The 15,721-nt window shown below is 31.6% G+C and overlaps 1 protein-coding gene across 1 annotated transcript in view; it reads right to left on the reverse strand.

Annotated features, from left to right (window-relative positions):
- Positions 1–15,721, reverse strand: part of EFCAB7 (EF-hand calcium binding domain 7) — a 49,237-nt gene that overhangs the window by 28,578 nt on the left and 4,938 nt on the right. Inside the window, exons 3-6 of the mRNA XM_061184088.1 lie at positions 10,991–11,202; positions 10,268–10,354; positions 9,488–9,683; positions 8,945–9,066 (exon numbers count right to left, since the gene is read on the reverse strand). Of these exons, the coding sequence (XP_061040071.1) occupies positions 8,945–9,066; positions 9,488–9,683; positions 10,268–10,354; positions 10,991–11,202 (617 nt within the window). The remainder of the gene's footprint in view (positions 1–8,944; positions 9,067–9,487; positions 9,684–10,267; positions 10,355–10,990; positions 11,203–15,721) is intronic.

Below are 15,721 nucleotides of genomic sequence, written 5' to 3' on the forward strand. Positions count from 1 at the left end.
TAATCCTGGGACTTCCCTGGTGGCTCAGTGATTAAGATTCCACGCTCCCAATGCAGGGCGCCTGGGTTCGATCCCTGGCCAGGGAACTGGATCCCACATGCATGCCGCAACTAAGAGTTCACATGCCACAACTAAGGAGCCCACGTGCCGCAACTAAGGAGCTGGTGAGCTGCAACTAAGGAGCCAGTGAGCTGCAACTAAAAGGAGCCCACCTGCTGCAACTAAGACCCGACATGACCAAATAAATAAATATTTATTTAAAAAATATTATTAATCTACTTTAGAAGGATTTACTATGGCACTGAAGAGTCAAGAACAAACATTATTTACATTGATATTGATATCTTACTCACATTTTTAAAGGCTAAACTATCTTAACATATACTTACACACCAATTTTTCTATTATGTAAATTATAAGTAGATTTATATTTTATATTATTTTCTTGGTACCAAAATACATTTAAAATTAGAAATTTAAAAATAAGGAAAAAAAGTCCCCAGTTCTACCACCCTAGTTTGATTCTTATGTAATCATTCCTAATACTGACCTTATATAAAAACCTATTTTTTTACATTCTAATTAATATTATTTTATGTCCTGCCTTTTTCATTTAATGTTATATCTGAAACATTGTGCTATTGAAAAGGAACAAAGTTGAAGAACTCACATTTCCTGATTTTACTGCAGAGCTACATTAATCAACACAGTGTGATACTGGCATAAAGACAAACATATAGACCAAAGGAACAGAAAAGATAAACCAGAAATAAACTCTCACAAATATGGTCAAATGATATTCAACAAGGGTGCCAAGACAATTCAAATTTCAACAAACGGGCCTGGGAAAACTGGATATTCCTGTGCAAAATAATCAATTTGAACCCTTACCTTATACCATATACTAAAATTAACACAAAATGGATCTAAGACTTATATGTAAGTACTAAAATTACAAAACTCTGAGAAGAAAACATAGGGGGAAAGCTTCATGACATTAGATTTGGCAATGATTTCTTGGATATGACACTCCAAAAGCATAGGCAACAACAAAAAAATATAGATAAACTGAATTCATCAAAATTAAAAACCCTTTGTGCATCAAAGGACACTAACAACACAGTGAAAAGGCCACCCACATAGTGGGAGAAAATATCTGCAAATCATATATCTGAAATGGAGTATTATCCAGATTATACTAAAAACTCCTACAACTCAACAACAAAAAACCAAAAAAAAAAAAAACCAATTAAAAAATGGCCATAGGGCTTGAATAGATATTTCTCTGAAGAAGATACACAGATGGCCAATAAGCATATGAAAAGATGCTCAGCATTATCATTAGAGAAATGCAAATCAGAACCACAATGAGTTACCACCTCATACCCACTAGGATGGCTATTAAAAAAAAAAAAACAGACAATAACAAGTGCTGACAAGGACGTGGAGAAATTGGAACACTTGTGCATTGCTCATAGGAATGTAAAGTGAAGAAGCCACTGTGGAAAAGGTTTGACAGTTCCTCCCCAAAAATTAAACATAGAATTACCATATGATCCAGCAATTCTACTTCTGGGTACATATCCAAAAGAACTGAAAGCAAAGACTCAAATATATAAAATGTCCATTGACAAATGAATGGATACACAAAATATGGTATATACCTACAATGGGATATCATTCAGCTTTAAAAAGGAATGAAATTCTGACACATGGATGAACCTTGAGGACATATGCTAAGTGAAGTAAGCCAGAACAAAAGCAAAAGGACAAATATTGTATGCTTTCACTGATATGAGGTAGCTAGGATGGTTAAAATCAGAGACAGAAAGTAGAACGGCAGTTGCCAGGAGCTGAGGGCAGGAGGAAATGAGGAGTTATTGTTTAATGGGTACGGAGTTTCAAGTGGAGATGATGAAAAAGTTCTGGAGATGGATGGTGGTAGTGGTCTTACAACAACACAAATGTATTTAAGGCCACAGACTCATACATTTAAAAATGGTTAAAATGGTAAATTTTATGTGTATTTTAGCACAATAAAAAAAAATTTTGCTAAGCAATATTCAAATTTTCAATTTAACTGGTTCTTTTATTACCCATTGAGTTTGTATACCATTACTTACTTAACTATTTCTAAAGTGTTGGACATGTAGGTTATCAGTATAGATAATGCTAAAATGAATACTATTTTGTCTAAATGTTTTTCTTCTGATGAATATCCTTCAGAAGAATTTCTAAGCAAAAAGTATGTGGGGACTTCCCTGGTGGTGCAGTGGTTGGGAATCCGCCTGCCAATGCAGGGGACACGGGTTCAAGCCCTGGTCTGGGAAGATCCCACATGCCGTGGAGCAACTAAGCCCGTGTGCCACAACTACTGAGCCTGCGCTCTGGAGCCCACGAGCCACAGCTGCTGAGCCCGTGTGCCATAACTACTGAGGCCCACATGCCTAGAGCCTGTGCTCCGCAACGGGAGATACCACTGCAATGAGAGGCCTGCGCACCGCAGGAAGAGTAGCCCCCACTCGCCACAACTAGAGAAAGTCTGTGTGCAGCAACGAAGACCCAATGCAGTCAAAAATAAATAAAATAAAAAATAAACAAATTTTTTAAAAAAGTATGTATTTTTAAGGCTAATGACATATCTTCATACCGCTTTATAAAACAGTGATGCAACTGTACAGTACCACCAATGGTGTCTAATGTGATAATTTGTTATTACCGTAACTTGGTCAGTAGTGTTACCATCAAAAAATTGGTTAGTGGTTGGGGATGCTTTCTTAAGCTAGGTGTGAGTACATAAAATATTCATTATAGTATTCCATATATTTTTGTATATGGTATTGTTAATGATTTTTTACCATAATTTATATTAATGTAATAAAATATAACAAATTAAAATGGTATTGTAATGATTTTTGCATTAATTTCCCTAATTACTAGCAAGGTTGAGCATTTCCCCATGTGTTTATAATTTTGTATCCTTCTGTGTGAACTGCCTATTTATCCCCTATTGTCATAGATCTATTGTGGACCTGGTATTTTTCTTACATATTTTAATAAGTTATTTTGACTATTTTAGATATTAATCACCTTTGTAAACTTTGATGCATGTATTTTCTCTATTTCCTTTAATTTTAGTTTTGGTTATTTTTCAATCATGTAAGTTTTCCGTTTTTATATTCATCTTTTCTTTGGAGATTTCTATTTAAACTGAATTTTAAGAAATTATCATTATTGCTAAACTATTACTCAAGCTTTTAGTCAGTCATTAGTCACATGCACTGTCACATCTTTGGGGTATAAAAGATATGTGTACTTTTAATTCTGAGAAATTAAAATGTGACCTTAAATTACTGGAATTCATCTTCACAAGTATACTGCCCATGACAGAAACAAGTCATTATACATGATATTTCAACAACATCCCTATAAGACAATATGGGGTAGATATAAATTAGTCATTTTAATAAACAGACAAATTGAGATACCCATAGATTATACGGGTTCAGAGTTACACAAGGAGTTTGTAGAAATATTAGGTGTAGAGTCTAAGACTTCTGGATCAAAGCTTTACCATTAAATCATGTTTCTAAAAGAAAATATACTCAGGGTACTAAATTCAAAATTTTTATAACACAATGAGGTTCAAAGTTGGGCTTGAGTCAAAAGTTCAAGTTCAACTGTTAATGATGAATAACAGTATGTACAGACTTTCATTTAGCCTCCCTGTAAATCTCTTGGATGGGAATATATTATTGACTAACAACAGATGCTGACATTATTTCAAAGCCAACTGTCCTGAACATAATCAACATGACCTTGGACGATGATGACTGCCACAGATAAGAAAGGAAAGATACAATCATATGGAATTTTGAGACAGTTTGAACTAAGATTCTGACATCAAATGGAAAACACTTAAACTGTTTTCCTTTCAATCAATTTTTTAAAAATATTTATTTATTTATTTATTTGGTTGCACCAGGTCTCAGTTGCAGCAGGCGGGCTCCTTAGTTGCAGCACGCGTGGAATTTAATCCAATATAATTTATGAATATATTTTTTACATTTGCCCAACTGGAATGGTAAAGGATACTAGTTTAGAATTACAGAATATTAAAGGTAGAAGTCTAAAAAGCAATTCAGTCAGACTTCTCTTTTGACTGATGAAACTCTGAAGAATAAAGTGATATGCTTAGTTTACAATTCTCGTTGATTGCAGAACCAGACCTGAACCTAAGTATCCTTACTTTCTCTCCAAACTACCAGCTATATTCAAAATTCTTTTTTTTCCCCACATTTAAATATCTGCCATGATTTTTCTAAAGCTAATATTTTTAAAACTTCATGTTTATGAAATTATCATAAGTATGATAACTCATTATCATTCAGAATTATACATATACTGAAGTGTTAAGATAAACATAATTATTTGGTTTTCTTACTAAAAAAATGTAGATTTTAGTAGCCAAAAAATTTCTTAAATTTGTATTGGAATCGTGGGTATAGCAGCCTCCTACTCCCCGGTTAAAAAAATGTTTAAATGAAACTAAAAAACAATGCACTTTGCCTGGTACACACAGTGAAAAGTACTTGTGGCATTTGGGAAACTCAAAAATGGAAGAGTTTCTCCATGTGCTTATGGTATCTCTGGCTGATAGGAGATGCTTTATAAAATTTAGTTGGGGAGCGAATTAAGTATTTTTATTTGACGTCTTTCCTAAGTTCCAATTTTAGAAAAGGTACAGGTAGAAGGGAATTTACAAGTTTCTTTGAAAGACAATCAATCTGAATACAACACATGGTTAATAAGGCTGGAAAATGGTAAGAAAACAGCTATTATTAAATAGAAGAAAGCCTATATATTATATATATCAACCAAACTTCAATGTGATAATCAGTTTACTTTGAATACTAAATAACACCACTAGGAGAATTTGTAGCTCTCTTGTTTGAAAGGAAGAATTCAAATTCTTAAGATCTGTCAAAGTTATTAAACACACAATGCTTATTCAACACCGAATTTCCTTTAAAACAAATAGACTTTCAATCACACAGCGCTTTTTCTCTAGGACCTAGACTAAAATGTTATGAATTAAAAGGAAAAAAGTACTGACAAATTGGCTGGCTCATTCAAATAAATCAACTTGAAAGGATTATAGATTAAGTTGATAGTTTGAGTATTATGAGAAAAATGGAAGAAGGTTGAGTTTTTAAAAAATTCTTAGAATGATAGAGTAAGAAATTCCATGTATGATATAATTTTTGACAATATAAAGCAGAAATAAAATAGTAGCTTGTAATTCTTATATAGGGCATAAGGTGGTGCTATATTCTACCAGTTCAAGTAAATTCATATAAAAGGAAAAAGAACTGTTAATTCATTTGTCATATACAAATATTATTTATTTTCATTCACAATGCATAAGGAAATGCTTAAAAGCATAAATTAAAAATAGTAAAGTTGAAAATTCTAGCTCTCAAAAACAAATATATCAGTAAAGTTAAATTTTTCTTGGAACACTGTAGAGAACATGATTTGCTTTGACATACAATTCTGTATTATTAATTAAAGTTTTAGGTGAGGTAGAATTATTAAGCAGTAGATCTGCCATAGACTTAGTCAAAGGAGGAACTTATATGTCATCATTACCATCATCATCATCACTGTTGTTTTCTATAAAGATACCCTATGTCACACTATTAGAAGGCTATTTACTTTTTGTTAAGTAGGTAAACATACTGCTATCGAACTTTTTGTTATTAAAGAATTATAAACTGTACATACTTAAAAACTGTACACACTTAAAAACAAGAGGTTAAATAGACGATTTATAAGGGGAAAATTTGATATAGATTGCTCACCTAATTGACAAGTTGAATTGATCAACATTTTGAAAATGAGAGACTTTTATAAGAAAATTATTATTTGGAGCCTTCACAAAAATTAAAATTAGATGACCATTTCAAGTCTAAAATGTTTATATTTGTATTGTTTTACATATATAGACATATATAACCTACATGTTACACAACATATTCACATACAACACATATGTTGTATTATATATATGTTACACAACACATATATATGTAAAATATATGTAGACATAGTCTAACTAGGAATCTGGATATAGTATTGCATCTCTGGAGCTTACAACTCATGGCTTTCTCTAATTTTAGTCATGACTGGCAACTGAAGCTATATTTCTCTCAAAGAAAAATTTCTGACACTCCTTGAACATTATGAAACCTAAGTAAATGGATAGAATTCAGGATTAAAAAAAGAATAGTGAGACAGTACCTACATATGGTATACAGAAGGTAACACATGTATAGTCCCTGTGAAGGTCGTACTTTCCTCCCATAATTCAGGTCTTTTACCATTTGTGTAGATATATGATTTAAAATCTGGCTTATGTGTACCCCATTACAATAATTTTCTAATTTCTGAAAAGACCTTTCTTTTCTGTCCCAATTCCATACTTTCCCACTCCACATGAAACTGAGGTACCCAAACTTGTTTAAAATAGATTTAAAGTATTTGAAGAAAATTAATTTAATAATTCTTTTAGTAACTTATTCTATCAATCTCAATTAAAACAAATTATACAATAACTGTATTCCTAACCAAGTACTTCTTAGAGTTGTTGTGAAACTTAAGAAATATATAAAATTTAAGAAATTTAAAAAATTAACTTCAAGGTAAAATGCAAACAAAGTACTGAATCCTGCTGAATAGCAAAAGGATAACAGATTTTTTAAAAAAATCATTTCAGCTCATCTAAGAAATATCAGAGAGTACAAACAGTGCACAATATCAAGATCAGAAAAAGGACATAAAAAGTCAGGTAAGTAATATGAAAGCTATGAAGTATTTCTAAAAGACATTAAATTTTATATGGAAGTCACAGAATTTACGAGTTGACAGTACACTATCTTCTTTTAATCATTAAATTCTCCTACTATCTTTTACCTAATTCCTAATTATCATCAGTACCTTTCCTTGCTCTTGATGTCTTAGATGCAAAACTTTAGTCTTCTGTTATACAATCACTATGGCCTACAGATTAATTTTGGTGTTGTCTATTAGAGTTGTCCCTTCCTTACTATGTTCAGGTACTACCCTTGGCCTAGCTGTACTTACTTTATATCTGGATAACTCTATCAGCCTCTCTATAGTCTCCTTAATTTGAAGTCTCCATACACAATATACAATAGTATAATAACTTTTCTTAAACTATACTTTCATCATGTTATTCCCACATAAAGACCTACAGTAATTTCTTAGTTCCATAATAATATTAATAACAATATTATTTATTAAAGTAAAACTATGTCCCTGGCATTGTGCTAAATTATTTATATATGTTAGATGATTTAAATCTTTCAAAAACACACTAAATATAATTATTCCCAATTTATAGATAAGGAAACTAAAACTCAGAGGGGCTGCTGACTAACTTACCAAAGGTCACACAGTTATTAAGTGACAAAGCTAAAAGTTAAACACAGGTCTGTCTATTCAAAGGTTTTAATCAGCACCTTAGAACAGTGCTTTGCACAAAGTAGTCATTCAATAAATATTTGTTGTTGTGGGCATTCCCTGGTGGTCCAGTGGTTAGGACTTCACGTTTTCACTGCTGAGGGCCCGAGTTCAATCCCTGGTCAGGGAACTAAGATCCCACAAGCCACGCTGCTTGGTGCGGCCTAAATAAATAAATAAATACTTGTTGAATAAATGAAATGCTATACTAACTTGGTATATTGTTAATAATGAAATGAAAATCTTTATTTTTTTAATTCAGGGCCCATTACACTAAGCAAAATAGCTCGCATACGTTACCTTTTTAATGAATATTTGTTGAGCTGAACTAAATTAAAGGAACTGTATTGGTATGTACCCAATTAATAAGAGCATGAAACAGAGAAAAAGTTTTATTTTGGCTTTAATATAACCCATATTAATATTCATTTATATTTTATAAAATTATATTTATTTACACTTTTGAATTAGGTAAGCAACAATTATTTAAGTTGATTTTATTAGTTAGCATTTAATTTAGTTGCAAAATACAGAAAGTTTCCACTGGTGGAAAATAATATTGTTGGAATACTAAATATTGTGTGTGAACATGTTGGACATGCACACCAAATTGCTTAGGGTGTATAGATTCCTAAACAGTCTGAAAAAAGTTCCTTGGAGATAATGTTTTAAAATTTTAATATAGAACAAATGTCACTGTCTAGCAATTTAAAGATATAAGGGACTTCAGAGTTCAATAACAAATACAGAGTTGTTATTTGAAACAAAAATGTAGCTCTTGAGAACAATCAGTTCAGTTTTCTAACAGCAGTTATAGTATGTGGTCATAACCATTTTTCCCCCTTTTACAGAGGTCCCTAGGTACACATTTTTAATGTATCCTAGCAGTTTCCAGTTAATGTTTTATATTTCTGTAGCTATTATTTTCTGTTGAAAGAAAACTAGTAAAGGTTGAGAAGGAAGGTTGTAAAGGAAGAAGATCAATATTAACACTCTACAAATATTGACTTAGCAAAGTAACTTTGTTGTCTTTCTCTCAAAGGAACTGATATTGAATGAATGATTTATTTATAAGAAACACCTATGAAAAGTATTTGTTAAACAAAACCAAAAAATTGCTTGGCAAAGTACATAATTGTATAATCTATTCATCAAGTTCAAAAATTGAAGAGTCATCATTTTTAAACTGAAGACCATTTAATAATATTCTTGTCCGTCATTTTCACTTTAAATTTATTAAAACTGGCTTATAGGTAGAAATGCTACAATCCACAAAAAACCTCAAAGAATTACTTCATAAACTTTACTTGTTCTCTGTAAACACCAAAAAGTTATTAATAAACTTAATGTCAAATTTGTTTTCAGAAAAAGTCACACCTATTCATTTAAAATACTATACCTTTATTGAGTTTGGCTCAGTTAACTTTGAGTTTCGGTTACTATTAGCACCCATGGTAATTGTGAAAGAAACAGATGTTCTGAACTCTCTAGTTGTTGTCAGTAAAGAACTCCTGGTGTCTCCTGTAACAAGTAATAGTTATTCAGCGTCACATTATGAAAAGCTGTCAATAAGAAGTCTGTTTCTAAACACAGTGTAGTATGAAAGGACTATGTATTAATTTCATTCTCTTTGTTCTTCCTATTGAAATAAACTCAAAAGTTTTATATTTATCAGACTTTAATGGCTCCTAATTTCTGATCTACTAATAAGATTCTTTATTTCACTCTGTCATTTTTTAGCCTGAAATTTTAGTTTTAATAAAATATAATGAGCAAAGCCAAGTCAAGTTCCATAATAAAATTTTACTTCAATAGATTTTTATAGCTAAGTGAGTCTAGAAACAGTAGCTAACAGAAGTTTGTTTTATCACTGATAAGCTAAGATGGAAAGAAAAATTTATCTGAATATGATCCTTAATTCTTGAACAAGAAAAGTAAATACCTTTATTTGAGAATGATTCCTGATCAGTTTTTCTTATGATTCTGGGTGATGGTTTTGGTACTGGTGATGGGTCCCTTTCAGGGGACCCTTCCATGTGGCTTCCAAACTGTTGACGCCTCAGTTTACCGTCAACCTCCAATTTTTCTAGTGTAGTTTTGAGACATTGTTCATTGGTTGTCATATATAATTTACAGAACTACAGGAAACAAGTACTCCAGTGAGTAAAACATTCAATCATACATTTGGGAGGAGAAAGAAAATGCACATTAGTAGGCAAGGGATAGACTGAGAGATGGAATATATTTCCTATTGAACCAGGTTACTCATTTTATTTTCTTGAATCAGATTGACCACCCTCAAGTGACCTGGTGAAATGCAGCCATGATTCAATAAGGAGGCCATACCCTGAGTGAAAATAAAATGTTACACAAAGAAAGGTGATTTATTATTATTTTTTTACAAGACATGTGCAGACTTGCGTTTGTTCTAAATAATTTTTATGATTCTTCCACTCCAGAAGAGGCATATTTCAAAGAAGAGTGTGTGTGTGTGTGTGTGTGTGTGTGTGTGTGTGTGTGTGAGCACATGCATGTATTTTAACTTCGTTACATTATTTTTAAGGTAGTCATCAGATTACAATTGTGGGACTGGAGAGATTAAATTTCAAGTACAATTAGTACATAATATATAAATATATCATTGTCAATATTTAAAAGATGTGTCTTTAAAAATACTTCTCCTACACAGTAAGCAAATTTACATCAGTATGAGCTTATGTACCTTGACGTAGTCAAATCTGCCATCAGCATTTACGTCAGCCAAATTTATTATGGCATTTACTTCTTCTCGAGTCATCTTCTCACCTCTCTGGAAAAAAAAGATTTATTTTAAAGCAACATGACCATCACTTTGTTATGCATGGGGAAAGTGGAAATTAATTTTAATCTTTTCTACAAGTAAATTTGAATATATGGTTTCATTAAAAATCTCAGAATGAGTATTATGTCAAGCAAAAATGAACCTATTATATGAAATAAAATTTTATAATTTTATTAAATTGTGTAAAAGTTTGCTGAATTTCAGTTTAATAAATTTCAACAATATATATCATAGATTCAGTAATAATTACTATTAAATTCAGAGTAACAATACTTTCTCATGCTGTACCAAGAAACAGAATGGTTTCTGAATCTCATTTATACTTTAGTTCTCTTTTACTTATCACATATGAACCTATCACTGATTTACAAAGAGTTCTGGCAGGAAAGAATTGCAAAGGAGCACACGAGGATTACAACACAGGCTCAATTTTATGCTTTATCTTTTATTTATAAAGCACCTTTCATCCAGAAGGATCCTTAAGTACTTTACAAACAACATATATGTGATTCATTTCACCTGCCAGTGAAATAGTTATTTCTGATGTGGACTTTGGTAGCCAAAGCTAGATTCCAAGTTGTTCTGCAAAACATGCATATTACAAAACTGTTTCACAGATCTTACCTTTGTTAGAAGTTTATAAAGATCAGTGTGTAAAACGGAGCCATCATCATTTACATCTAATTGCTTAAATGATTTTAGCAATTCTGCTTTTGAAGTAGGTTTTTCCTTTCTTAAAATTAAACAAAAATCATCAAAATTCAGTTTGGCAGTTTGAGGAGTCCAATACTTATTAATGGTCTTTTGGGATGGATTTCTTCCTGCATACTGAAGAGCTGCCCAATAAAACAAGTAGTATTTGTTACAGTAACATTTGGAATTGGTATTTAAGTGCATTTAAAAAAAATCATTATATACTACAATATTATACAAAAGTACACACATACCAATACATTACCTTTGATGTTGATAATCTAGTGCTATCAATGTATGCCTGACTTTCAAAAATGACAATATACATATATGTTACCAGCTAAAGATTCTCAAATATATTAAAATGCCAGAATTAAATAGATTTTTCCTATTCTGATAGTTGGTTCTCAACTTACATAGTTTAATTAACTGACAATATCTGAGTTACCTCATAAGAGTGCCTGGAGAAAAAAAAAAAGATTTAAAAACAACCATTCACTTAATTGTTTTGAGGACATAGGAATAAAAAAAAGCATAAATTATTACTTTTTCTGGCTCAACAAATATCTTAATGAAATGAGTAAATCATTAGTTTGAGAATATGGCTGACAACAAGTCATGATATCTAAAATGTTCATCACTGCCAGCTATTAGTTTCAAGAACATGAATCACGTCCCAAATGTCAAATACATGCACAAAATGTATCCTACTTGCGGTTACAGCCCTGCTAAAAATCAAGAATGTCAACAAACTTTGAGAGAACTCTATTATAGAGATACAATGGTCAAATTACTTTTCATTTTTAACCAGAACATTTAAAAATAGTCCTATAACGAGTTATTCATAAGACATTCCTATTTTAAAAGCTATGCCCTTATAACTATGAGAGGCAAAGAATTACAATGTGAGAAAGGCTTTGTATATTTGCATGTCATATCACACTAAAATATAATGGTTTTAAACAATTGTAGATATTTTGTACAGTTGAATAGGAGTAACTTGGTAATTTGCAAATAGACTAATCTCTTCATATTAAGACTTTAATATCTTAACACTATCTAAAATGATCCAATAGTAAGTTTCCTAAGCACCACAGACAAAATTAACAGAATTTTAAAAGGTGTAACTGTCCTGAATTATACTACAAACTTCTATTATAAAACCTTATATTGGATATTTCCAACTATCTTAGGTGAGATTTCACAAGATCTATGCATTGTCAATCACCATTAAAAATTGATAATCTAGATATTCTACAATTTAATGTAATAAGGAATAATATATAAAAAACAATTTAACTAAAGAAATATCCTCAAGGAAATAGAAACCAGATCAAGGCAATAAAATACAGACATTTGTGAGTCCATTATATTGAACATTCATTGTACACAAGAATAATATGAGGTGATTTTTTATTTTTAAAGATATAAGCTTCTTGGTTCCTAAGAAGTTTTATAATCTAAATAGTAAGTCCACACCTTAAGTGTAAAGTTGCTACTTGTGGTCAAGATTTATGGTTAATAACATATTAGAAGTTAATGGACTAAGATAAATGTTCCCATCTTCCAAATTATGCCAGTGCATTGTACCTAGATAACATAAACTTTGGCAAAGAAACAGAAACAAGATCATCAACTAGAGGTGACTCTCAGAGTTACCAAAAGTTACAGCTATAGCAATTGCCATCTTCCATTCACCTAGAAAGCCTTTGTGGAAATTTGTAACAGTGGAAATAACATGGTTTTTAAAATTTCCACAAGTTTATTTTGGAAGTAGACAAAAGCCCTAATTACCATGTTGCCCAGGAATAAAAGATAAGTAGTCTGCCTAGTGTATAAGTGGACAATTCCTTAATTCATCTATTAAGATAATCACAAAAAGGGCATATGTGTTTTAGGATTCCATCCCCAGTCAGCTTCCTCCCTTTAAAATCTGGTAATACAAGTAGGACCTAAATGAAGTTGTGATTTAAAGTCAAAAGTCCATGTGAAAAAAATGGTATTTTCTGTCCAGCTCTGGAAAAATAGATGTGTAACTCTTTCCCACAAGTGGCAACTCAAATGCTTGTTGCTATCTTCAATAACAAAATATTTTAAAAATATTTTTTAAATTACTGTTAAGTTGTCTAAAAGAACAACTTTCTCAGAATAAAATTATTTTTGCCAAAACATGTATTAACTAAACATTCCCATATCTAAGAAATAGGTACAATACTAACCTAACTTTCATCTTTAGTTTTAGAATGAGTTGGAGCTCATTATTAAGTCCAATAACAGTGAAAACACAATGTAATTGTAGATGTTTAAAGGTTTACACCAAAACACTGATCTTCTGCCAGGGTTTACTTTAAGCTTTGACATGAGTTTATAATACCTGTATTATTTGTAATCTGGGAAAAAAAGGAACTCTAAAGTTCTCTTTGACTTTCCATTTCCAAATAAGATAAAGTACTGCTTTATCCTATTTCAAAATGGAATGTCAAAGCACATGTATGTGCATAAGTGGCAGAAGGTTATAGACGAAAGGCATAAAAGTTTAAGAAAGAGACATCACTGGTTCACACAACCAGTTTTTTAAAATCTAGATTATCTGAAATCAATCATTACAATTTTACAAAGAATATCCACCATAAAATCAAAAGTTGAAGAGATGAACACTGCATTATTATCCTCCCAGATAATTCTATACGACTGATAACACCTTAGTAATACATACTCATTGATTTAAACTAAATGCCATAGTAGCAGAAAGCATGTTAAACTTTTAAACTTAGTAGATTCATGGTCTCAGCCAATATTCAAAAGAATAGAGAGAAAAAACTAAAATTATAGTTTATAATAAAATATAAATTTTAATCTTTTCAATTTTTATATTTCCCAAAATGGGTTTCCTCAAATAGATATCTTATTGCATACAAATCCAAGACACTGTTGCAAGAATATGTCAGATTTTTTATTTCAGGAAACTGCTTCTAAAGTTGGCAAAAAAACTCAGTTTTTCTACTCATAAAGTTATTAGCCTTGATGAAGCCGACATGAGTATAGTATTATCTGGTATTGTTGTTTCCCACTTTCTTAAGACTAAAGACCTCCAAGTCATTTGACACACCTAGTAAGGACCAAATTCACTGGTTTGGGGGATATCTGCACCAGAAGATTTAAAATATAATGGAAAACACAACCGTACAAAATCTATGGGATGCAGAAAAAGCAGTTATTAGAGGAGAGTTCATAGCGATACAGGTCTTCCTCAAAAAACAAGAAAAATCTCAAATAAACAACCTAAACTACCACTTAAAAGAATTAGAAAAAGAACAAACAAAACCTAAAGTCAGCAGAAGGAAGGAAGGAAGAAAGATCAGACAGGAAATAGATAAAACAGAGCTTAAAAAAAAAACAATAGAAAAAGTCAATAAAACCAAAAGCTGGTTCTTTGAAAGGATAAACAAGACTGACAAACCTCTGGCCAGGATCACCAAGAAGAAGAGAGAATACAAATAAACAAAATAAGAAATGAAAAAGCAGACATAAGAACTGATACCGCAGAAATATAAAAAAAACCACACGGGAATAGTATGAACAATCATATGCCAACAAATTTGACAACCCAGAAGAAATGGACAAGTTTCTAGAAACATACAGCCCACCAAAATTAAATCAAGAAGAAATAGATAATTTGAACAGATGGATCACTAGAACTGAAATAGAATCTGTAATTTAGAAACTCCCTACAAACAAAAGTCCAGGACCAGATGGCTTCACAGGCAAATTCTACCAAACATACAAAGAAGAACTTATACCGATCCTTCTCAAACTCTTTCAAAAAGTTGAAGAGGAGGGAACACTCCCAAGGTCATTCAATGAAGCCACCATCACCCTGATACCAAAACCAGACAAAGACCACCAAAAAAGAAAATTGCAGGCCAATATCTTTGATGAATATACATGCAAAAATTCTCAACAAAATATTAGCAAACCAAATCCAACAACGCATAAAAAAGATCATACACTACGACCAAGTAGGATTCATCCCAAGTTCACAAGGATGGCTCAACATATGCAAGTCAATCAATTTTGTTTATGATACACCACAGAAACAAAAGAAAAGTCAAAAACCACATCATCATCTCAATAGATGCAAAAAAAGCACTTGACAAAATCCAACATCCATTCATGATAAAAACTCTTACCAAAGTGGGTATAGAGGGAACATATCTCAAAATAGTAAAAGCTATTTATGACAAACCCACAGCCAATATAATACTCAATGGTGAAAAATTAAAAGCCTTTCTGCTAAAATCTGGAACAAGACAAGGATGCCCACTCTCACCACTTCTCTTCAACATAGTATTGGGAGTCCTAGCCACAGCAATCAGACAAGAAAAAGAAACAAAAGGTATCCAAGTTGGAAGGGAAGAGGTAAAATTGTCATTATACACAGATGATATGATACTATAGATAGAAAACCCTAAAGACTCCACACAAAAACTACTAGAACTGATAAACAAATTCAGCAAGATAGCAGGATACAAGTTTAACATACAGAAACTGGTTGCATTTCTTTACACCAACAATGAAGTATCCGAAAGGGAATGTAAAAAACAATACCTTTTAAAATCACAACCCAAAAAATAAAATATTAGGAATAAACCTCACCAAGGA

This window comes from Eubalaena glacialis, chromosome 3 (genome assembly GCF_028564815.1).
Source record: "Eubalaena glacialis isolate mEubGla1 chromosome 3, mEubGla1.1.hap2.+ XY, whole genome shotgun sequence".
NCBI lineage: Eukaryota > Metazoa > Chordata > Mammalia > Artiodactyla > Balaenidae > Eubalaena > Eubalaena glacialis.